A 26755-nucleotide genomic window follows, 5' to 3' on the forward strand; every position below is an offset into this window, starting at 1 on the left:
TATAATATAATTTTAATATATTTAATAACAATAATTTGACTTGAGCAATTTATATTAAGCTCAAATTTGAGTTTTTAGTTTGATGATGCACCATATAGTCATTTACATTAGGGGTGGGATCGGGATAGGTACCCGTCTCGTAACGCTCCTAACCCGATCCTCATTTCGATAAGAATTGAGAATATTTTTTCTCGCAATCTTGTACTAGTCAAGTATAGTGATCCAAATGTTTGGAATCTATCTCATCGGATATGAAGATGGTATTCTAATAAATATTTTTTTTTTTAATTCATGAAGGCTCTAAATTGTGGGAAATGGAAGAATGGATGATTGTTTTTGGACAAAATAATTCTCTACGCTAGTAATTTTCCGACCGTCCCTAACATGGACAATCAAAATTAGCAAATAATGAAGCAGAACAATGGTGGTGTCATCTGGGGACTTTGTTGAGTTAGAAAAGCGTCCAAAATATTTAAAACTTAAAAACTGTATTTTTATAAAATATTATTAATACGATATATTAAAAATTTGGATTGGGACGGGAATACCGGCGTGTGGAAATTATATGCCCGATCTCTCTTTTGACATTGATTGTGGCCGGAAAATTCATGACGGGGGGATCGGAATGGACGGGATTAAGGATGGTTCGGGATTTTGGCCGATTTTTCTATCCCTGATTTCCAATAGTTTATATACCAATTTGTCAATTTATCAATAGTTTGTGTACCAAAATGTTATTTACTCCTTATTCAACGTATGAATAAAGAAACACAAAAATTCCAATGAGATCATCTCATGGACGAATCTCTGACATTATCTGGCTTATGAAAAAATATTATTTTTTTTTATTACAGAAGTATTATTTTTACTATAAATATGGATCATTTCGACTCTCATCAATATGGATCCGTAAAACCGTTTTACAAGAGACCTACTCGAAAAATGGTAATGAAAAACTCGCAAGCCGCGCTAGGTCGAGGCAATTTCCCACGAGCTATGAACTTTCACTCAAGCACATATATATTAGTTTCTAATTAATGAATTATCCATCTTGATTAAATACCTCACTCTTTGGTCTTAATTTTTTTTTTTACTTATATCCATATATATTACTTTTGATCTGATAAAATATAACCAATACTGTCACATAATAATATATAGAATTTCTCCCGTGGGTTAATGGGTCTGTCATGACAATATAGCAGTTCATGTTACTCTATTTTACTCGATTTAGGATACATTTTGGCATATATCATTTTTTTCGAAAGATATAATGTTCTACAACGTATAAAATCAATAACTTTGGTGGATGATAAAAATTGCAAATTTTACTTCATTATGATTTGATCATCTGTATTATCAAATTTCAGCGAAAGTCATGATGTTCTATCTTTCAATTTTTGTCATTTTTTTTATCGAGAGTGTTATTGTGATATTACACATATCAGCGTCATGTCGAAAGCAGATCGATGTCATATAAACTTCACGTAGGATTAATAATTTCTAAACTTGAAAGCATTGGAATTCGACAATATAGATTATCAAAATCGCCGAGTGACAAATATATACGATAAAAAAAAAATGCACGTTCATAGAAGTATATATTGAATTATTTAAAACTGTCCCTTAGAAAATCTTACAAAGGCATGAGAAGTTGGTGGCCTCCTTAATTAGTAGGGTTCGCAGTATCTTTAACACTAGAAGACGCTTGAGAAGAGAAGAGTAATTGATCAGTAGATAAACGACATGCAGTAAACCAGTAACCGTGTAGCAATTAATTCTAAAATTTCAGAAATTAAATTAAACAAACGCAAAAATAAAAGAATGAAAAATTAATTATAAAGCTTGCATGGTAATTGGTATATCAAAGATTCTTATCATTTTGTCACTCAGTTGTGAAGAGGGTTAGGGCCTGTGTGCGAAAATCTCTTATCTTCGTAAAACATATCTGATGGAGTACTCAAGGCTCTTGCATTGTGCTCCGCCGTGCTAAAGAAGCGGCGGGTTCTCCTCGCCGGTGGCGGCCATCGTAAACTTTCCACTTCCGCACATGATGATAAATAAAATCCTGTGTTAAATAATAAAAAGCCCAGAAAAAACATAGCAATATTTCTTGTTTCTCTCCTTCCCTTTCTTTCATTCTCAGTCATTTTTGTTCACAAACTTACGAGGAATTAAGCTAAAGTGAGATTTTGACAAAACAGAGAGGCATAATTAAGTGTAATATAAGCTATCTCTCCTCGTATTATGGGTTCAGTCACATGCATGACGATGTTATTTTGACCCATGATTCCTGGAACGTAACGTCCTTCTTCTCAATATAATTCAAACTCATAAAGCAATCAAAAACTAATATTAATTGTCTTCAAACGCATGTTAGTTCTGGGTATCTGTTTGTTTTATATGCTTACGCAAAAAAAAAAAAAAAATTATAATTGGGAATATGTTACAATTTTTTGTCCCCTAATTTGCACGGTTTTTATTTCTTGGTAATGTTACCCAGTCAATTTTTCAATCTTTTTTCACTAGAGTGCTCTTGACATGGCAGCAGTCATAATTTTCGATAACACGTCGGCACTTTAATGAAAAATGACAAATGATAAATTGCAAATTAAAGAACTAATACCACAAACTGACCGACAACGTGACCCAAAATGAAAAACATGTAAATTACAACATTGGATGTATAAACTAGACATTTGTATGTAGAAATTAGAAGGGAAAAATGCAGTTTTCGTAAAGTAATGTGGTATGTTTTATGTTTTATGTTTTATTCATGCAACTTGTCATTGTTTGACTTCATTTATTTATTTATTTTTTCATCTTTATTCACCCAAAACCACTAAATATATGAAGTAATGCTTATTTGGAACAAATAGTATCATACATGATTCATATAGCGAGAATAAAACATATATTTTATGAATTAAAATGTATCTAAACAAAAATAAAACTACAAGAAGCTTTTTTCTTCTCATTTTGAAATATTGTGTCGTTTTTCTTTATTTTTCTCATTTGTTTCGTTAAGATTTATTTTGATGTGTGTAATATAACTATATTCTCGCTACTTGAGTTACATAAAAAAACATTTATATCATATAAACGATATTCGAATGAGTTACTGTCTTTTAGACCAAACAAAAAACCAAAATACAAAAATTCCAAGTTACTGGATTAAAACCAAACGCTACACGTCGAGTTAAATTGTAATTTTCCGTATAAAGTATACAATAGGGTACATGATCAATCGAATATTAATTAAAGCATTGCGTGTATAAATATTTAATGTATTTGGCATTTAAATGCGGAAAGGATAGTTTTATTTAATTTTAGTGGCTGAGACATTGGAGGTAGGTCTAAAAATTAGTTCATATATATAAATGATGATGAGGACATCAGCCGAATAAAAGTTGATGCACGAGTGGAGATGATTTGATAATAATAAATTTGTGTCAGAAATAATAATTCTTCAATAATATTGCCACTTAAATACAATTCCCCACTGAATTTATTATTAGTTGGATATATAATTTTGATTCATATTTTCAATGCTGCTATTATTTCATGTTCATTTTTCCTAATTAAGATTGAGAATCTTAACCATGCATAGTAAGTCTGATTTAGGTCATCAAATATGAAATCTACGCAAATTTGTGAGGAAATAAAACTATTAATCGATATAATATATATTTATGGTTCGGAAATTTATATAAAAATAAGTTATGAAATACATGTGTTAATTGTTTACAAAATAAGTAATTATAAAAAACTAATTTTCAATTATTTTCCTATAACATAATAATTGTTTACATTCTTAAGTATCTATAAAGTTATTATTTTTGATGTGATCTCTATTTTTTTATATAAAAAAAAAGCTCAATACGAGAGAATTATGGAAAAAGCTATTTTTTTACGTCCATGAAGTGCATTTTACAGTGTAATAAATCTAGGAGCGAGTAAAGTCGGATGAGTTCGATTTATCATAAAAGCTCGAATCAAACTAAATTAATGACTTGTCAAAATTTTAAACAAAACAAAACCATTGATAATTAAAAACCGAACCGAACCGAAGCTTGGTTTTGGTTCGGTTCGGATAATCAATTTCAATTTTTGAAAATTTAAACATATTTTAAATTTTCTTTCTAAAGTAGCTATTATAAAAAAAAAGAAGATAAATTGTAATGCAAGTATAGATACAGAATATAGGTGTTGTGCGTAGGTGTTGTAACACTCACGACAACATGCAGCGGAAGTTACGTTTTGACAAATTAACACACAACGTGAATTATAATAAAGTGACAACCGAGATATGAATTATGCACAAGTATAAAATACTTGTGCGGTGCCTCAGGGCAAAATAATTCACTAGAAAACTTGTAAGTTTACACAAACCAATACTAGTGAAAGAATAAAACAACTCCCTTATTAAGGCGAGTAACAAATTGCATCCTAAACCTCTAACAAACCGTTTAACCAATATACAAGGGATGCATCAACCGAGAAGTAAAAAGTCTTCAAAGATTCAACACACTAATCAACACAATGATTAGGTGTTGTCGTCATCGGATGTAAGCACTTCTCGGCAACACTTAAACAATAGTACGAGATAGCTTCGATCTCCAAACTCCTCGAACTCCTTCGTCTCTCTACTTGTCGTCTTTTGCCGTTTTCTACTTGTAGTCCTATTTAACCTAGACAAAAAGCAATTTCATTAGGAAACAAACTCTTTAAACATAAGGATAATATCTTAAAGATATTGCCATATCATATCATAAAAATATTATAATATCATATCAAATATTATTCACACGTCTAGAAAGGCAAAATATTAAAGATAAACATGGAAAGTATATCAAGGAATAAAATTCCTTTCAGATTCTAAAAATTTTAATATTATAATGACGTTACATTTTAGTTTCTCATTTAGCTTAGATTGTATTAGGTTGGAATGGTAATAACGAAAAAAGTATATATTTTGTGAGATGGTCTTACGAATCTTTATCCGTGAGACGGGTCAACCCTACCGATATTCACAATAAAAAGTAATATTTTTTATGGATGACCCAAATAAGATCTGTATGACAAAATACGATTTGCGAAACCGTCTCACACAAGTTTTTGTCTAACGAAAGTGGTTTCTCGACATTAAATTTGTCATCTTTAAAAAAAATTAACCACAACCATCACCTTTCTAAAGATGAGAGATATGTACCTTCTATATCCATTCAACTTTAGTTTGAATAATTCGAAATTCTAACTTTGAACCAAACCCATTTTTTTCCGATTTAATTTTGTTAAATTTAAAGTCAATCCAAACTGTGTTCGACTAAAATCCAATCCAAACCAGTTGTTCGGTTCGATTCAGTTCGGTTTCTTCTCACCCTCAGTAATAATATATCGTCTCTGCACGTGGTGTTATTTAGATTATTACAGAGTTTAAAATATTCGAATAGCACGGTTATCACAACCTGGTGCTATAGTTTTGGTAAAACGAAAAACTTTCGGTCGGTCCTACATGAGCATATATATTTACTAATTTGTAATAAATTGAGACTATGATTACAACCATATCCAACTACCATTAATCATACACCGTGGGTGGCTATCTTTTGTAGAGTCACTCGGAGTTTATAAATGCACGGGGGAAATTGTACAATAATGTAATAATGTAAATCGAGTTTGTTGGGGTCAGAAAAATACGATTAAATGGTCGAACAGTTTCACTCGAGAAACAGAATTCGTCGCATCCGTGTGAAAAATCAATGTTGTAATAAATAATGACTCGTTAATTCTCTCCAGTAGACACAATTTCGTGTCTCGATAGTTTACTTTGGAATCCAATGCGTCACACGGAGACTTGGTAATGTCTCGTTCGATTCTATTGGTTCCGGGTTGATTTGAAATGAATATAATTTGTTTCGGGTTGAATCGAATTCGACACAAATAATAAATCAGATTGAGTTGCTTAAAAATGGATCGTGGACCATTTTAATGTGATCCGTTTGAATTTAGTACTGGAACTAGTTCAAAACCGGTTTCATACAACTAAATTAGATAGCATGTACAATGTACACTACTGGTTTCTTTAGATACATAATGGTTTTAAAAGATATTGATTCTAGTTTGGTCTCAGTGTGATCTAATCTGATTTCAGTCCAGCTTGATTCGTTGATTCGATCTCAGTTATGAATTGAGTTACACTAACGATCTGATAAATTAATAACCGATCATTTCTGATATCATACAAATATGGGTTAATTTTCAGGCGGTTCAAAATCCGTTTAGAAGGCCGCTTAATTTAATATATAAAATATTTACATTTAAAATTTTTTGACATATTTTTCAATCAATTTATATCGGATAGAGATAATGAATATGCCATTGATTTTGAGTTTGAATCCAATATAAATGAATCATTGAAAAAATATGAAGATAAACAAGAAAAAAATTATATTCATATGAAAAATAAAAATCGTCTAGACACTAGGCGATGAATAGCCATCAGGCAAAAAGTTAGCACTATTTGGTTAAAACCTACTATAATAGCATGGGATTTTATCCCAAATTTATTTAAGAAATTGTCATCAGTACGTTCACCCAGTCCACCAAACACGGATAACTCATTTATGTATTTCATAGTAATAGAAATAAACTCATTCTTAATAAGAAACGGAAAGAACTCTCCGATCTTAAGAATAAAGACCGCTTGGTTTTGCCCAAGATCTTTGGAATTCATTTATTTCTATCCATGGTGATCTTTGGTCTCTACTCGAACCCGATGAAAAAATGAGTCCATCGGATGAGCCTAAACTAAAGTCGTTGGTTCCAATATCGCATAAACATATATAATACAGAATTAAATTTGACAAAACCAAAGTCGTGAAAAGACCGAATATCGTAATATTCCCCCACAGTTTTTTTGACAAATGAAAAAGGTAAAAAAGTTGGAGACCAAGATCGTAATTGGGTGTCCGTACTGTAATTTTGATTGTATGGAGAGAGAGGCGAGGGACAGAGAAAGGGCAGAATGGAATGAGAAGAATATAGAAAGGGGTGTGTGATAGTACTACGTAGGGGCCTTGTTGGAGAGTGAGCAGTCACTTTGTGTGTAAAAAGGTAAATAAATTACCAATTCAAACAGACAATGAATGTCGCCATGACACCATCTCATCATTGTCACGTCGCTTTTTTCACTCACCCAAATTCTCCCACGATTTCACGCCTCCCCCCATCTTCATTTCTATTCAATTCTTTGTCCCCCTTCCTTAGTCCTTTCCCTCCCCCCTTCCATAATCGTTCCATCGAGCAACTTTGGTTAACTGTTTTCGTTCGAAATGTGAAAAAAAAAAATTACTAATAAAACCCGTATCATATGAATATGAACTTGCGGTGTTAAAGTGCGCAGAGACGGATCCAATTTTTTTTATTTAGCGACGGTTTTAGCGACGGTTTTTTGATAACCGTCGCTACTGTTGCGACGGTGTTAGTAAACCGTCGCCGATTGGATCGGCGACAGTTTTATCAAAAGCCGTCGCAAATATTAGCGACGGTTATTGCTAAAACCGTCGCTAAATTATTAAAAAATAAAAAAAAGGTGGATCGGTGGTTTTAATTAGCGACGGTTTATTCAATAGAACATCATTACCACTTTGATGTTTTTAATGCAGCAATAGATTTCATTTTGATGGAGTTAAATACTCGGTTCAATGAGTCATCGGTGAAACTTCTTTCTCTTAGTATAGCTTTAGATCCTAAAAATTCATTTGACTCATTTAACAGTGATGATATTTGCAAGCTTGCGAAGAAGTTTTATCCTGGAGATTTCACAGATCAAGAAATTGTTGTTTTGAAATATGCATTGATACATTTATAAACTCGATGTGATGCAGAATTTAAAGGTTTCTACACTTGTTGAGTTGTGTCAGCAATTGACCGAGAGTGGACGGTCAAGTGTTTATGTTATGTTGACAAGATTGATTCATCTTGTTTTGACATTATCTGTGTCTACTGCCACTATTGAACGGGCTTTTTCAGCAATGAAGCATGTGAAGACGGCACTTCGCAATAAAATGGAGGATGACTTTCTTGCCGATTGTTTGATACTCTATATTGAACGAGATTTAGCTAAACATATTGATGTAAATTCTATTATTGATGAATTTTATGTTTTAAAATCCCGTAAGGCACAACTTCGTTGAACGATATAATGTACTTTTTTTTTAATAATATATAATTTATCATATTGAGTTCAAGCCCACCCCAACTCCTATTCCTGGATCCGTCCCTGAAAGTGCGGGAGTGTTGAGCTTAAGATGGATTGAAGATGAACGAATCGCATTAATATGATGAGATTTATAGAGGTTATGGTAATGGAAACATGCACTTAATTAGACATTTGAAACAAACCATCATCACAAAATAAATATTAATTAATTCTATGGAGATGACTCTCACTAAATGATTGCATAAATTCTTATAGTTTTTCCCCCCAACTGTTTTCTTTATTATAAAACCAAGAAAATCACTCCCTCTCATTTTCTCAATCTACGTTCTTCGTCTCTGTTAACTTGTTATGTCTTTATCTCTCGATTTCAGAAATTAGGCCCTACTGTCCATAAATGTTGGCCTTGAAGATCTCACTTTAATAGCAACCTCTCTATATATATATAATTATATTTTTTTTTATATATATATATATATAGACTTACACGCATAGTTTTAACCAACCCATCCTATTCATTGTATCACCTAAACCTCTCACAAATTTACGAGAACGACACGTAACATGTGGATGGTAGACTGTGATGATCATGAACATGTCAAAGATTTAAAGGTATCGATCGGGCGCAAACTGCGGCCTCTAGTTCCAAAGCCAATAACCGCCGCCGCGCCCGCCGCCACGACGATGAATTGTGTATTTTCTGCGCTGCCAAGTTCTTGTTGTTGCACCAACACAAATATCATTGCCTGGAGCCAACCCATAAGTATGCAAAGTTTGGAGTTATTTTTCATATAATTTGAAAAATTCTTGAACATGTATGATTCATTTATAATATAATAATTTAATCTTAGGTTGTGAGCTGAGCGACGACTATGGGATGAAAAGGGAAATCAATAGGGTTCCATTGGTGAGCCCGAGATGGAACCCGACGCCGGAGCAACTGCAGGCGCTTGAAGAACTCTACAGACGCGGGATCAGAACTCCATCGGCTCAACAGATACAACATATCGCAGCAAAATTGAGAAGATTTGGTAAAATCGAAGGCAAGAATGTATTTTACTGGTTTCAAAATCATAAAGCCCGGGAGAGGCAAAAGAAACGACGTCAGCTTGAGTTGCATGCCAGTAAAATGTCAAATCATGCTGATGCCATCGAATTCCAACAAACAGGTAAATCCTGCATATTGTTACCTTTTCGTGGGTTTTTTTTACCTATATCTTTAGTCTAGGTTCTTGTTACCGTAAGCGCACTGTCCGAATCCTAACTCTGCCTTCGATTATTTGGGTCATGTGGGATTCACTAGAAAAATATATAAACTCATGTGAACTGTTTTTGGGTCTTTGATGTAACACGAGAAAGCTTGGTCAATTTCAATTATACGATCTTATATGTAAATAATTATACGATATAGGGAAGCTCAAAACTTAAATTGATTAGTTAAAGTTTTGTTAATGAAGTTTAATGTCGGATAGATAGTTGGTCATCAATGTATAAAGTCAAAAGTGTAATTAATGTTTTTATGATACGTTAAAAAAGAAATATCAGAGAAAAAAAATCTCATGATAATAAAATTATTAATGACATTTACTATATAGATAGCAATTTTTTTTATTAAAAAACAATCAATCAATCAGTACCAACTTAATTTGTTTGCAGGCTGCAGCCGAGAAAATACTGAATTGCACCATGTTAAAAAGCAATGCAGTACCTTCTCAAACGACAGCAGCACGCCCTCCCAGGTACAACATACAACACATTTGTAATTAAAAAAATAGCAGAATTTCAAAATATTTTTTAAAGTAAATTTTTAGTTTGTTTCCCTTTTATTTGACTAATTATATGATCCAGACAGCTCAATCGCCCCTGTACCTTAGGATCTAGCATGTCTATTGTAATATTTTATCAATAAGATTGCACAAAACTCAACTTCTGACTTGGTTAAGAAAAGGGTACTACGTACTTACAAGACAAGACCAGAAGCATTATTATGAGATTATTAAATTGTACGAAGGTCAAACGAATGAATGCCAAAACGAAAGAAAAATACAGAAAAGAAAAGAAAAGTGGGGTTTGTACGATGGAGGAAAGAATGGGTCTAAAAAGCTACATTGTATGCTTTCTGTTGGGTCTGTTGCTATTTAAAAGGGTTAGAATGTGTGGGACAAAGTGTAAAATTCACTCAGCTTTTTTATTTTTCATATTACATTGAATTTAATTTTGTTTCCTTTTTAGGATTCTGTGTCTTTGCATGCAGCAGAATGGACAAAATTGGATCAGAGGGGATTGCAGCAACAGGCAAAGAATGAACAAACTTGCTGGCAATTGGACCTATCTTCTTGCATCCCTTCTAACAACAGTACTGATAATGTTATAAATAAAAATGTTGTTATTTCAGAAGATACTAATCCAGGTCAAGAAAATGAAAAGCCCTTGAACCTAATAAATATTAGCTTATTATTGCCTCCCAAAGATTATGAGATTAGGAACCAAACTCTCCTGCTGTTTCCAATTAAGAGCCATGGTTCGAGCACCCTACGCACCACCGAGGAAGAGATTAACGACGAGGAAGAAATTTATAACGATGGTTCGAGCATAGGGATGGCATTCGCTCCTAACGAGTTTTACGAGTTCCTTCCGACGAAAAATCAGTAACAGGGTTTTCGATTTTTATCTGATGTTCGTGTCCTTTGAAATGTTGTTTTAGATAACGGGTCGATGTTTTGGATTGGCCAGTCATGTTCGAGTCAAGGCATAAACAGTTTGGAGGTAGTTAGAAAAGATGTGACATTTTGGCTATGTTGTTTGGGTTTGTGCTATGTTGTAAGGGCAATATGTAGAATGTACAAATAAAAGCACTTGATCTGTCTTCGAAAATAAATGAACTGACTAGTGCATTTATTACCCATTTGAAATTTACATTTATTACCCATTTGAAATTTAAATTATGATAATATAATAAAAATGGTTGATTTACTTGTATTTTTGGAACAATCCAAAATTTATTTCACATGGGTTAAAATTTATTTTTGTTATCATAGAAATTATTATAAAAATTCTTTAAAATAATCTTTATATTTTTTACCCAAAAATTATTTAACGCTAAAAATATTTAATATATATGCACACAATTACTAAAGACACTAATATTAATATTAAGAAGTGTTTTCAGAACCGGAGACGGACAAGTTCGATCGAGAACTGATCACGAATCCAGTCTGAAAAACACAAAAGTCATTTTAGCGTTCAAAACCAATCAAACTCGATCAAAGTCGGTTGAACCAACTATGAGCCCGTTTAATCGTTTTCCGAAATTTTTTACTTTTTTTTTTTTGAAAAAAAAAATCTTGAATTTAATATTTTGTTATATATATAAGCGATTATTTGGGATTAGACTTAGTTAAAAAATTATTTTATTAATGATATAATTCATTGTTTTTGTTTTTTTTTTTAAAAATATATTTATAATTAATATTTTGATTTATGTATATAGTTAATTATTTTTTAAATTTTAGTAAAAAAAAATTGTATATTTATATACATCTTATACGTATGTTTAGATTTTAAACTTGTATAAATATTTTTTTTATTATTTATATACACATTTAAAATCTTTATAATTTAAATATATTATATTATTATTATTTTATATGATATATTTGTTTTCGTTCTTATTGTTGATCCGGTTAAACCGTTTTTCAAGACAAACCAGTTGGATTCCCGATCCGATTATAAAAATAGTAGTATTAAGTAAAAAAATTCTTAACAATGACATCTTTTTCTACTTTTCCTTAAATAATCTTAATTTCTTATTCTAGATATGGCAACGAGACATATTTGAATCAAGTTTGGCTAAATTCAGGACTCGTCCCGTCCCAAAATCTCACGAATCCATTTCGGGTTGGATTAGCTTAAAATGGCCTTATTTTTCAAATTTTTATCACTACCTAATTTCTTCCATCGGTAATGAATTATTTTTGTCTCATTTTTTTTAAGATAACTCATATTTACTCTTTTAACTTATTAGATTAGATATTTTGTAGGATGATTTCATGACGGCTTTATTTTCGTAAGACGGGTCAACTATTCACACTAAAAGTGGAAATTAAAACTTTTAACATATAAAATAATTTTTTTTCATGATTGTGTTGAGATTGATCTTCGTCTCATAAAATTAACTCTATGATACCGTCTCACGTTAATTTTTTATAACTTAAAAATGTTATTTTAAAGGAGAAAAAAATAGTCACTATTTCACATTTATGTAAAATAACATATCATTTTTTAAATTTATTTTCACTGGGAGTCCATAATTTTCTTGTTGAGATAGCGACATAAACGTGGGGTTTGACCTGATAATCAGTTTAAAATATTTGAATTGCATCATTAACATTAGCTATAACTTTTTTTGTACAATAACAAACACTTAATCTTACAATTGATATGAGACTCAAGTTCATATATTCGATTCATATGGATCTCAAGAAATGCAACTATTAAGAATATGATTGTTGGAAAACATTAATTATTTTTACGGGGAAACCATGACGTTTGAAATGTCATGTGATTTAAAACATGTGTTGTGTTATTATCTTCAGTTATAACTTTTGATAAAGAGACGAGTGTTTGAACATATATAAATTTGTATAATATCACTGTTTCACACATATGTGCTGAAATGCTGGTGTACTTTATGATTCAAAAAATAAATACAATTTTCATCGTTGAGAATATTCCAGGTGTCTAGTATCTTAGGTATGCAAATATATTTGAAGCTGAAGTATGGAAAACAGTGTTTGTTTGGGCTCTCGTCATTCAAAGCCCAAAAGCCCAACCAATTCATGGAAACTATTTACACACTTTTTCATCTATTTATTTATTTATATAAAAAAATTTGCTCTAAATTTTTTTACCATTTATCATTTAATTTTAGTTTTTTCTTATTATTTTTTTAAGTACCATTCAAAAAAATCATTAGATTTCTAACTTTATTTTGCTAAATTAAATTTTTTGAAGTTTATCAAATACCAATTATATTTTTATTTAAAATATATATATATATATATATATATATATATATATATATATATATATATATATATATATATATATATATATATAGTGTGACGACCGAAACAAATCAAGAAATCAAGCAAAAGTAGAATTTTCAGAACTGGAGGCACCTGAATTGTACTTAATATTATTTAAATAAGAAAATATAGCATTATTAATTATAATGTTAGATGCTTCGTTCCACTCTCGAAGGGATCAAAAGTCAACCCCTCCTTTTTCTATGCCATAACTTTTCCCCACTTGAAATTTTTTAAATTTTTTCCCACTTTCCACAATCATGTAATGCATATCTTCATCTCTATCATGTCCATTATATCAATATATATATATATATATATAGACATACATATATATATATATACATATGTTTGTTATCAAAATAAATAAATAGTGTTTGCACCAAAGAAAAAGTTTGTCTGTGGGCTGACCTTACACCACTTCAGTGGATCTTCGTCTGCTAAGAGATAAAACTAAAAACAAGTTAGTAAGACGAGTCGTATTTGGTAGCGTGGTCCAGCCTGTCAATATTTTTTTAATATAAAGTGTAAAATGCAAGACCATGAATATACAATAGATATCATAAAGTCTACCTCTCAACATGATATCATGAAACTCATTAAGAAGCGTACATTATATTGTAAACTGGTTCCTAGTCGATTCAGCCGTCTAAAATAAGGATAAAGGTCGTTCGAGTTTGAGACTAGTATTTATTATGTAAACTTCATTTGAATTGTTAAGGACATGAAGATGTCCATTCATATAAATGATAATCATTTGATGATGTATTGAACAACCTTCCATCGAACTTTCGTTACTACTTGTCGAGTAGAAAAGTCCGCGATTATAGTTCTACATCATTAGTCATTTGACGGGAAAAACGTCAAGGCTTTACGTACTAGCATGCACTTTGATCCGTTTACCTACTCTATTGAGAATTATCGGGTGGCGAATTTGGATCAAGTTTCGAAATACGTAGGAGTCAATGTATCGTTGTCGAGTATTCACCTATCACCCATGGGTGAAGATATTATATGTGGTATGATGAGTTAATGATTTAAGAAATTTCTGGCATAGTAACACATATGCATTCTGGAAAGAGGTTTCCCTAATAGTACACATAATGTCACTATTATTATTCAAAGATACATCGCATCGTTATTGAATTAGTTTGCAGCTTTTGATATACTAATGGTTGTAGATTCGATCAGGATATATGAATAGAAAATACCGTATTGTACGCTAACCATGATTTAAGATTCTTGCATGCACTATCAGTGATAACTAGGGGTCATGAGGTGATCCTGCTAATTTGATGGGCGCAATCAGACTTCAATTCTGACATTTTTTATCAAGAGGTTTATGAAAAAAGGACTAACTGGAGTAAGCCCGAATAGGAACCAACGTTGTTTTGAATTACATGAAGTCGTGAACCCACTACTACTTGTATTCCTGAATCATTGAAAGTCACACAAGTATTGGATTATGTGTTCTCATTGACATAATAACATTCAAGGAGTTAAATTTGGCGACTGTAGTTTGATGACGATCAAAACAATTGCTTATAAAGTAGTTTATAAATTGATTCTATTTAATGGAAGTTGTGCAAGCTAGATTAACTCCTAATTAAGTGATATAGTGGAACTATTTGTTTTAGTGAAGTGGTTCACAAAACTGACAGATGACAAAAATGGATCCGTTGAAATTTTTTCGTTCAAAATTTTCAGTTTTTATTATGTGAACGAGATTTATACACTCCATACAACGATAAGGCGAAAATGGATCGGTTGAAATTTTGTCATTCGAAATTTTCTATTTTTATTATGTGAATGAGATTTGTACCCTCTATACAACGATAATGTCTGGTTATCGATACATGTTATAATAAGTTCACAATTCTTTCCCTCCTCACAAAATTCGACCACCTCCTTGTAAGGATTTAGTCGACTACCTTCCACTGCATCGTTGTCTTGCTGTCGTCGCAGACTATCGGAATTTTAAATTTCAACGATCGATTATCAAAAAAAATTTTGTATAGATCTCTAGTACGATCTATTTAAGGGACACAATTTCTGATCGTGGACCTAATAAGAAGAAGAAAGATTTAGTATATCTGTTCATTGTGATATTTAAAATCAAGAATAGTTGGAGCCGACATGTTGAATATGCAAAGATAAATTATTCTAAACATCATATTTATGATTTAAACCATACGACGCTTAAGGGGATTTTGATTGTCAAAACACGATTTTTAAACTTACCGCTACTATGTAGGTACGAGAAAACAGTACACCAACAAATTAAGTGTGATTGTGGTTTTTTTTCCCTAAACTAAACCATCGTTTGGTATGTTTTTATATAAACCCACTCAATCTCCTATGAAATGGACTACGTTTCACTAAAGTAGGGTGAATAAATCCATGCCAAACCCCAATATTTATTTCCAGTAATACCCTTCATCGGAGATAACAAAAGGCCCAACATTATTTCCTCCACTCTCTGAACGATGGATCGAAAAAGGGCACACATTAGGGTTACTTCTCTCACAAGTGCGAAAATCGGGTGGGCGTTTATTTTCAGGTATCGGGTACCCGATACGACCCGATCGGATTGGGTATTTTTGAAAAAACGGGTTTGTCGGGTACCCGTTACCCAAAATATTTTCGGATTTGGATACTCGAAAATTTAAAAAAAATAAAAAAATTTAAGGGTCTATACGTCTATTCATTTAAAAAATACATGTATTTTTTTGTGGCTTGTCACAACCCGATATAATGACAAATGACTAATCATAAAATGATATAATGACGTTATATTTTGTGAAATTTGAAAAATACATGTGTTTTTTAATTTACTAGTCATAATGTGATATAATGACTAGTCATAACTCGATATAATGATGTGATTTTTTGTGAAATGTGAAAACTATATATTTTTCTTTCAAAAAAATTTAAAAAAAATGTTTTTTTCCGGGTATCCGAAAATACCCGATCATTCTATCGGGTACCCGAAATGATCGGGTTGGTGTCGGGCAGTCAAATTTACTACCCGACTTGTCGGGTACCCGAAAACGCGGCCCGCGCCCACCCCTAGATATAGACCAGATCAATTCTTTACATAGATATAGATCTATAAGACCACATCACATGAGACCTACTCTTTAAAGTTTTAAAAAAATCAAATGGTCCCTATTTCATTTTTGATAATTTTATTATATATCATCATTGATCAAGTTTAAGAATCCATAATTTTATTAAGGTTTATTGTAAAGAAAATATATTATATCCAATTTTCCAGGATGGGAAAAAAAAATACAATACAAAGAGATAAATCGACATTTTGACTAAAAAAAAAAACTAAACTATTCGTTGACATGATTTAATTAACAATAATATCTTGTTTTACATACCTTTCATTAAATCGAGTTCAATCATCTTCGGGGAATTGGCCAAAACATATATATTCAACAACACAAAAAATCCTACAAGATTGTCTCACGATCGGGTTTTAGATAAAATCTCTTACTTGACTCTATTCATAAAAAATTATTATTTTTATATCAAATGTATTATTTTTCACTTTAAACATAAATCAGATCAACCCATCTCACGAAAATAGATTCTTGAGACAATCTCGCGAGATATTTACTAATTCAACGATTCATATTTATTCTTACATATGAGGTCGATAAATTTTTTTATGAGTAAGTCTCATGTGAGACCGTCTCACGGATCATAATCTGTGAGACGGATCAACCCTACCATATTCACAATTAAAAGTAATACTTTTAGCATAAAAAGTAATACTTTTTCATGTGTGACCCAAATAAGATATCCGTCTTACATATACGACCCGTGAGACCGTCTCACAAAAATTTTTGTCTTTTTTTATATCTCACTTATGAGAATGAATAAAAATAATTGAAATCACCTTAATGCAAGATTGACCTATCATTAACCATATTTATCATTTCTTTTCCATATTTTATTTAATTATTTTCAATTAAAGTATAAATAAAGACAGAAAATATGGCAAGCATAATTTTATTTTATTATATTTCGACTATTGAATATATAAATTACTGAAAATAATTTTTAATTATTCACAACCGAGTAATCAATCTGTACGAATGGATAGGCCAGGGCCCCTCCTCACCAGACATTACTGTAGAAAATGCCAAAGGTTTGGACTTGGAGGCGCACGATAAGAGAGAGACAACACACAAACACACGCACATCGTCATCATCACCTCATCCCAACTCATACATACATATGAATGTGTTTGACTTTCAGCTAAAAGTTATATTCTGATAGTGATTTGGTTTTGCTTTCACCCCCCCAACAAATTCTCTCGTTCAAAGTTCAAACCAATTTCATTTTTCAAAAGAAAATAAAAAAAGAACTAGCATAATCAATGGAGGGTCTGCCTCCGGGTTACCGCCCCAACGTCGGAGTCTGTCTCATCAATGATGATAATATGGTAAGAAACTCGGGCGTTCGTTGGTTTTTCGAGAGGAAAAGAAATTGGTTTATCGATTTGGTTTGTTGTGTGTTGGTTTTTATTCTGATCTTGTTGGGTTGTTTGTTTCGTTTCTGTGATGAAAAAATGATTTCTTTTTCCTGGGTTTTGTTCGATTACTCAGTGTAATCGAAGGGTGGCGAATCTTTTATATGTATATATATATGTTTCTCATTGAACAATTTTCAAGCAAGGATTTGTATTATTTTTCCTCTTATTAACAAAAGTCAACCTTTTTTTACTGCTTCTAGTTAATTCTTTGATAGCGATGGAAAAGCCATCTTGCATAGGTTTCGCTTTTGTTCACCACTTAATATATTTCTGAGGTTTCAGAAGAGCGCCTTTTAATGTTTTTGTGTGTGTGTGTGTGTGTGTTAACTCACTGTAATATGCTGGAGTGCTTGTTCTCTCTCTTCTTTGTTTAGTTCGATGGATGAATTTAAATGGGAATCGTGAATTTAATATGATTTTGGTTTTTACAGTAGTAGCTTTTTGAACGAGAGTATACATATGAATCATGACACTCAAGGACAATTAGGAAACAATTTGTATACAGTAATTAACTAAAATAGATAGTAGATGATATAATGCAACCAACCGAGTATCAATTATAGTACTGTATTTACTAGTATATTATCAAGTTTTTTTCCTTCTAGCCCGGATCTGCTATCTGGCATTATAATCCTCAGATTTAGTGTTGTATCTGTTAAGACATGTTCTGTGTCGGGAAAATGTAGTGAGCTAGTTGCTAAAACATTTGTTATTGGCTTCCAGGTGTTCGTGGCTTCTAGATTGAATGTTCCGGGAGCATGGCAGATGCCTCAGGTGCTGCATTGTTTGTTTGATATATTATGATCTGTTGTTTCTATGTCATACATCTCATTCGTCCTCAATTGGTGATGTTTTACTTTGGATTTGACATCCAACTCCACTCTTTGTAGTTGATTCTTTTATGTTCAACGGTTATAGTGTTCGCTTGCTATTTGCATGGAAAGAGTCCGACTTATGATAACAGGTTGATTTATTCATAGTTGCCTAGACACAAGTCGAGGCTCAGCCCTCCCACGAAGCTTGTGCCTTGGTTGTGAATCACACACATTGGTACGCATCAAAGGCTTAACGTAAGAATAGGTATCCCAAAGTGAAATGAGATCCTTTATGGAGTACCGAGTATCTGTTTTATTATCAAGTATTGGTTTAAAATTCGATCTTAAAATAATATGCTCCGCGCGCATCTTTTTCATAAGGAGTGTACCGGGTCCCGTGTCTTGAACCTTGCGCCTAAGGAGTACCATACTACCAATGCGCTTTATTAAGCTCTCTGCCTCTAATAACTATGATTGTTTTAAAAACGAATATATGAAATAGATTCTGTTGCGCCTAAGAAGTACCATACTACCAATGCGCTTTATTATGCTCTCCGCCTCTAATAACTATGATTGTTTTAAAAACGAATAGATGAAATAGACGCTTGCATCTAATGTGTCATTCTAGATATATGTCTTCAAGATTTTATGCCTCTATGATCTTTATGTTCAGGGTGGTATTGAAGAAGGTGAGGACCCAAAGTCTGCTGCAATTAGAGAATTAAAGGAAGAAACAGGAGTAGTATCTGCTGAAATAATAGCAGAGGTCTGTCTGTCTAATGAAGTTTCTTTTCACCAAAAAATGTTGACTAATACTCCTTCAAAAATATATATACCGACGAATACATAGATTTACAATCAGCATTACACAACCAATATATTCATGCATATTTGGATTTATGAATTTTCAGGTTCCAGAATGGTTGACATACGACTTCCCACCTGCTGTGAAAGCCAAAGTGAATCGTCTTTGGGGCGGAGAATGGCATGGGCAGGCTCAAAAATGGTCAGTGTATGCTTTGCATCAATAAGTACGAAAAAATTGAGTATACATTTCTTATTTGCTGGGATATATATTTCTATTGAAGCCTGTGTCTTTTACTATACATCAAGTTTGATATCTAAGACTCTGGTCAGAAGCTAAACAAAGACATTCCACTAACTCCAAGTTAATATTTTTAGCACCGGCTATACTTTGACGATTCCACAGGTTTCTTATGAGATTTGGAGGTGATGAGAGTGAGATTAACTTAGCAACTGGTGAAACCGACCCTGAATTCTCAGAATGGAAATGGGCTCTCCCTGAGGAAGTAGTCGAGCAGGTATATTTCAATTTGTTATCTCGATCATTACCCATTTTTATTAGGAATCAAATATGTAAGGGGAGTTTAACGAATATATGTGTAAACTATGCTTGTTTCAGGCAGTAGATTACAAGAGACCAACATATGAGGAAGTCGTGAAAACCTTCCAGCCTCACCTCAGTGCAGGAAGAGCTACAAAATGCTATTCAACTAAGTGGTGAACAAATAGTATCTATGATTTGCACCTTTTTTCTTCCTTTTTCAAGGTAAATTAAGTTTGGCTTTAATACATAAAAAAATGTGTAATTTATCATTTCTTCTTTTGATGTTTTTTTTTTAATCATGTAATTGGCTTGTAAATGTAAATGTGACTCAAACGTTGAGATTTGGTTGTTGTTCCTAGTGGAATGTCACTTCGTTTTTGTTGGACGATCAAATCGAAGAGTCGCTTTCTTATTAAATTTCCCAGATCATATTTGAGCAAACAACAAATGTTTTGAAAATCTTTCTTTGCCAGTGGACAATTTTAATACTCACTCTATCTTGTTATCATTGCTTTTTTCTTCTTGCTGTCATAAAGTCACCGAGAGTGACCAGCTAAGAGAGTTGGTCAATAAATCATAAAAGGAATGTATAATTTGGGAGACCTTTCCTTGAAGCAATTATGGAGAATGCCATACATGGTAGGACTTTGGCAATTTCGTTATTGCCAAAAAAAAGTTACTTTTGGGTAAAACTTATTTTGTCGACGTCTACTCGTGACTCCTTCACGTGAAGTTGCCAGAGATCTCATATTGAGTTGAATGAGAAGTCATGTGAAATAGTGTGAGCTTTTAAAATTAAGCGTAGAATGAACACGAAACCACGTTATGATTTCTCACAAGTTGCCAACTTTATAAGCCACAGCATATACAGAAAGAGAAGTAACAGATTAGAAACTTATTTAACTTGTGATAAACAAGTAATTCAAAACCAAACTCACCGAAAAGCACAAATCTTTTAACAAGTCACTAAAAACATCTTAATTTGTTGGCTTAGACACTTGGATGGATGGGCAAATTTCACTTGACAAGTCCCAAGTTGAGAATTCCCCAAGGATTGTCAGGCCACGCATTCTCCTTGGCCTTCATCAGCAGCACTCGTCCCCAAGCTATCCATCCCTGCCAGGACATCCTCTTATCCCATGGACTTCCCCACTCTACAATCAATCGCAGCCCTCTCTGGGCCGCGGCCTCCGCAGCCTCGAACCGCTTCATCCCCAAATAAACCTGTCCCAAGACTATGTGAGCTTCACCTACAAAAGGGTTCTTCTCCACGCATCCCAACAGCAACTCCTCCACTTTCTCAAGTTCCATTTTCCCATCACTGCAGATGGCTTCCCAGTACAAATCTCTCGCAACAATCTGCTCACTTGCGTCGAGAATCCTTGTACAGCCCTCAAAAACTGGTGGAATTACAAGTTCCAAGTCCTCATCTCTAGGTGAAGATTCATATTTAGAGCCACTCATTTGTTTGATCATTTCTTCTTCCCGGACAATCAGGGTGTAAATTGCAGCCATTCTTGATGTGGAATTCATCCACAGTCCAGGCTTCCCATCAGCTGGCCACAAAGATAGGACAGTATTGTTGCCAGTGAACTCGAGCCGGCCGTCCGAATTTTCGAATAGCATATCCTGGAAACTGAACAATTGTTCGCTGAAATCTGCTATTGTCATCAGAAGAAATACGGCAACCACTCTCCTGGACACCAACACATCTTCACCTGTCTTGATGTGCTTCACATTTATGCCTTGTGCAGGCAAAAGGGACTGCAGTTTCACCCTCCAGCACTCTTCTTCCTCTACTTCTTCTCCTTCGTTAATCTTTTTGAGAGAGATCTCAGACAGTTTAAGGTGTTCGACGAGTTCCGAATCAGTGTATTTAAAGAGGAGAAAGTCATGAATAATTTCCTGACGGGGAACAATGCAGAAAAGATGAATCAGTCGCTCCGCGGCGTCTCCAACGTGACCCCGAACGGTGTCTCTGCCTACAGAGGAAGGGGGGAATATAGCAAGGTTTACGTACGAGTTCGAGTAGGCGGAATGGAACAGACCACAAAGGCAGACGGAATCAGGGGCGCCCCACAGCTTGAGTATGCGGTAAACGCCGAGTAGGTGGTGGAGGAAGCTGCCGTGCTTGTGCCAGCACTCGCCAGCTCCAGCGGCACGCAACACCGATATCAGACGAGGGAGGTTGGCGTCGACTGTTTCGAGCTCTTCCCGAAGGAATGGACTGGCGGATTGCAGTAACCTCTCAAGATGGCCATGATCACTCGGGTGTTTCAGATTATAATCGGGAAAAGAGGAAGAATCCGTGGATGGCATGGCTTAATCTTGGAAATATATGATTTTTTCCCTTCCACCGAGTAAATTATTTTGGCGTGGTTCGATGATTCAAACAGAAACGTTATACAGCGAAATTAACGTGATTATTATATTGCTTGTTAATAAGCAACAAGAGACGTGAAAAATTCTGCTGTGATTTGTTTTGATATGCTGAAGTTATCCACGGAAATGGAGGAACTTGTACGACATTTCGGTTGCATTGGAAATTTCGTGGCACGTATGTGTATGTATATGTATATATTGCAATGATGTCTATCAACCGTCATGTCCATCAATAAAAACATTCACGTGTTGTATACAATTTTGATATATTTCATCACATCTAATAGATGTATCAACTCATTGATGAGTACATAGATGAACACAATTTATAAACAATATATCAAAATTTATGTGTGTATATATATATATACACACACGTGTGTGTAGATTAATGCTTTTATAACATATATCAAAATGAGAAGTGGGATAAGAATTCATGAGACGGTCCACGAATCTTTATTTGTGAGACGAGTCAATCCTAACGATATTCACAATAAAAAGTAATGCTCTTAGCATAAAAAGTAATATTTTTTCACGGATAACCCAAATAAGATATCCGTCTCACAAATAATCACCCGTGAGACCGTCTCACATACGTTTTGTCATTTAAATATAACACATTTCTAAAATTTCGATGTGTATTGAATAAATATTCGGATTAATACAATAGTGTACAAATTACGCTATCAAAAAAATTCATTTGAACAAATCATGTACGATAAGCGTGTCTAAAAAAGTGTTTGTATATAAAAATGGAACTCATAATCATCGATCATACATTCACGTATTTCACTCATTCAAATACGTTCATCCCTCTCTGTCTTTGGAGGCTGTTGCAATTGGGTTAAATTGGATCCTGATACCAACCTGCACCAGCGGTTGTGCATTGTGGGCCATCATTTAGGAAAGCTGCAACCGGCCCAATATAAGGCCCATTGTGGAAAGCAATAATTTTGTTTTAGATTTTAATCAACTTGAAGAAGAAGTTTAACCATACTTCTACAGATCGTAGTTAGGGATTTTGGTCTTCTGTTCAGTCCAAATTTGGTTTTAGTCATTTCTCTAATAATTTTTGGAGAAATTGTTTACGGGAGTACATTTTCCGTTGAAAAAACCAAAGAAAAATATATATATACAGAAGTACGTATATAGCATAACACGTCGTATCACGAAAAAATAATTAAAATTGAAAAAAAAATATGAAAAATGACATGTTTTTTTTTTTTTTACTTTTTTCCCGTCGTAGAAAAGGATATAATTTTTGACAAAAACTTGTGTGAGACGGTCTCACAGGTCGTATTTGTGAGACGGATCTCTTATTTGGGTCACCCGTGAAAAAGTATTACTTTTTATGCTAATAGTATTACTTTTTATTGTGAATATGGGTAGGGTTGACCCGTCTCACGGATTATGACCCGTAAGACGGTCTCACATGAGACTCACTCGTAATTTTTTCCCCTTCTCAAGTAATCTCGTACCTTGATTTTATTGTATGGTTTTGAACACCCTTAGTTTCGTTTTAGACTATTAGAAACACCACCACAAAACAATTAATCACGTGGAGAAAGAAATAATTGTTTGATGATTAATAGCATTAAATATTTTTAGAAATAAATGACGGCCATCCAAAAATAAGTGAGTAGGTCTCTTGTGAGACAGTCTCACGAATCTTTATCTATTAGACGGATCAATCTTACCGATATTCAAAATAAAAAGTAATAATCTTAGCGTAAAAAATTATATTTTTTCATGGATGACCCAACAAGATATCTGTCTCACAAAATACGACACATGAAACTGTTTCGCACAAGTTTTTGCTAAAATAAATGACGGGTCACCGGTCGTGGGTCCGTATGTTTTGATATATTTAACCCAAATTGATGGAAAATGGGCCGTTGGTCCGTCCATTTGGATCTATTTTACCCAAATTAAAGGAATATACGAAACGTCTCGGATGTTTGCTTGAACATCTTGCCCCTTGACAATATCTTTATAGTAGGGGTTTTTAACTACGATTTGTTTCGTTTTTATACAAAACTTCGAACAAAGTCATATTATTTCGGTTTCAAACACCACTGATTTATAATTTCGTTCGGAACTTTCACTTGGGGTTCATCGTGCTCATTTTATCCCCATTTATCTACGAATCATATTATTCTACGTTACACTTGAAATATTTTTCTCTCTATGATGTGGTCAAATATTAGTAATTTGATCATTAACATACATGTCAACATTCAATAAAAAAACGAGAGAACCACATGATCTAATAGTATTCTAATAGAGTGAGGAACAATATCAGTGTAACATAAACTAACCTATGAATCGGTCTCCAAATTTATTTGGGCAAATACTTGTGTGAGACAGTCTCACGGGTTGTAATTGTGAGACGGATCTCTTATTTGGGTCATCCATGAAAAAGTATTATTTTTTATGCTAAGAGTATTACTTTTTATTGTGAATATGGGTATGGTTGACTTGTCTCACAGATTAGGATCCATGAGACGGTCTCACATGAGATCCACTCATTCATTTGAACCTTGTCTTATTTATGATGGACCGTGATTAGTGGCTTATTTTCATTTGAGATTTTTTAACATGTTATCGTAAAAAAGGGTGACCCAACTTCAACTGATGGGACTTTTTTCTTAGAGGACTTGATATTTAGAGAATAGGGTTAGAATGAAAATTGAACAAATTAAGAACCACAATAAATTGTTATGGCCAATATTGAATTTTGAGGTTCAAAAGTAACTTTCAAAATTGTGAACCACACCTTGATTCACCACATACAATTTCCAAAGCCACGTATTATTTTTATTTATTTATTTTATTTAAACATGTCGATGTTTATTATGCTACGTGTAATTCGTCGGTTTCAAATCATTTTTAATGGCATTCAATTTGGAAAAATTATTAATTGTTGTATTTTCGAAGCAAACTTATTCTAATGTGTGGACATTAATAAAAGATGACAATGAAATTTATTGGTGTCCTTTGCTTTCGATTTTGGGTTGATCTATACTCTCACACGATACAGATATTTTATTGAAAAATCATATCATATGTGTCACGTTCCGAGCCCGGGCCCGCGCCTGCGTGATTGTACAATGGACCCCTATAGCAACTACTTCGTATTCGTCCTCGTTTTACGAAAATGATTAACCCAAGTTGCTATAGAAGTCCATTGTAAGCCATTATAAACTCATTTTAAATTTTTTATTTTTTCGATGTGGGACAAGGGTATCACAATATGAGATGAATATAATGTGTATCTTTTACTGAATTTCAGACCCGTAATCAAATGACGTTCAATAATCACTAGCACTCTTGTACAAAATCAAATGGTCCAAGCTTCATTTTGATATGTGAGATTCATAGTGTGAGTGTGCTACTCTTATGTAGGATCTCATCAACCAGAAAGGATATCATACAATATGATTTATTTTCTTTTTTCTTAAGGTAGATATGTTATGAGATGATCTTACGGATTTATATTCACGAGACGCGTAGAGTTCAAGTTCACATTTATAGTGGAAAATCATATTTTTTGATATAAAATAATATTTTTTCATGAATCAGGTCGGAAGTGATACTTGTACGACAAAATTGGCTTATGAGATAAGGTAGAGGAATATATGTATGCATTTTTTTAAACATCCCACACATTATTGTTAGTGTCATTTCCTTCGATAACATGGTTTCGAGTTGTCAAATATTCGATCTCTCTACTAAATACTCATGCACACATTTGGTATATAAAAATTATCTCGAGGAGACCAAAAAAATTGCAAATCCCTTATATATGCTATGAACAAGTCTATTTTTTTTGTTTTTACATCTAGAGATTGTTTAAGACCCTAGCAAATTTTATCTAAATTGTTTAAAAAAAATTAAATATTATGAGAGGAAACCTATTCGAAGTAGCATGTCCATTAGCACAATCGTAAATTTTGCTAACAGTGCAAATCAAATATGTAAAACGACCTATATTAAATGTTTCGACAGTTCTCTTGGATTACAATAAGATCAAAAAATGAAAAATGTGTTAATTACAAGACCAAAAATATAATCTTTGCGTTTATACGATTAACTTCATATTATTATTTTTGTTGAATGATATATTTCTCTGTGAATCCAAAATAATATATAAAGTTATGAAATTATCATACATTATCTTATGCTTGTATTTTAAGCAAATTATATAATAAATAAATTTTAATTTTATATTTATGATCGTATACATTAAATACTTGTGTTGAAATCTAAATCAATTACAGCTCGACTTAGCGTGGTTAGTAAAGAGGGCGGACATTTTTATAATTTAAAAAATTAGTATGAGCTAATTAAAC

At 33.0% G+C, this 26755-nt stretch overlaps 3 protein-coding genes across 3 annotated transcripts; 2 read left to right on the top strand and 1 right to left on the bottom strand.

The window, feature by feature from the left end:
- The first annotated feature begins 8721 nt into the window (after positions 1 to 8721).
- On the top strand, positions 8722 to 11095 carry LOC140834314 (uncharacterized). The gene is made up of 4 exons (XM_073199117.1): positions 8722 to 8984; positions 9073 to 9390; positions 9878 to 9960; positions 10454 to 11095. The coding sequence occupies exons 1-4, from the start codon at positions 8786 to 8788 to the stop codon at positions 10871 to 10873; spliced, it is 1020 nt and encodes a 339-aa protein (XP_073055218.1). The 5' UTR covers positions 8722 to 8785; the 3' UTR covers positions 10874 to 11095.
- A 6434-nt stretch (positions 11096 to 17529) lies between these two features.
- On the top strand, positions 17530 to 20414 carry LOC140834315 (nudix hydrolase 25-like). Its single transcript, XM_073199118.1, has 6 exons — positions 17530 to 17768; positions 18582 to 18632; positions 19347 to 19439; positions 19585 to 19679; positions 19884 to 19995; positions 20097 to 20414. Exons 1-6 carry the CDS (start codon positions 17703 to 17705, stop codon positions 20196 to 20198), a joined length of 519 nt encoding a protein of 172 aa, XP_073055219.1. The 5' UTR covers positions 17530 to 17702; the 3' UTR covers positions 20199 to 20414.
- A 414-nt stretch (positions 20415 to 20828) lies between these two features.
- Positions 20829 to 22585, bottom strand: LOC140834307 (uncharacterized). The gene has a single exon (XM_073199103.1). The coding sequence runs from the start codon at positions 22338 to 22340 to the stop codon at positions 21039 to 21041; it is 1302 nt and encodes a 433-aa protein (XP_073055204.1). The 5' UTR covers positions 22341 to 22585; the 3' UTR covers positions 20829 to 21038.
- Positions 22586 to 26755: the final 4170 nt, after the last annotated feature.

The sequence above is a fragment of the Primulina eburnea genome, chromosome 6, assembly GCF_022965805.1.
Source record: "Primulina eburnea isolate SZY01 chromosome 6, ASM2296580v1, whole genome shotgun sequence".
Lineage (NCBI taxonomy): Eukaryota > Viridiplantae > Streptophyta > Magnoliopsida > Lamiales > Gesneriaceae > Primulina > Primulina eburnea.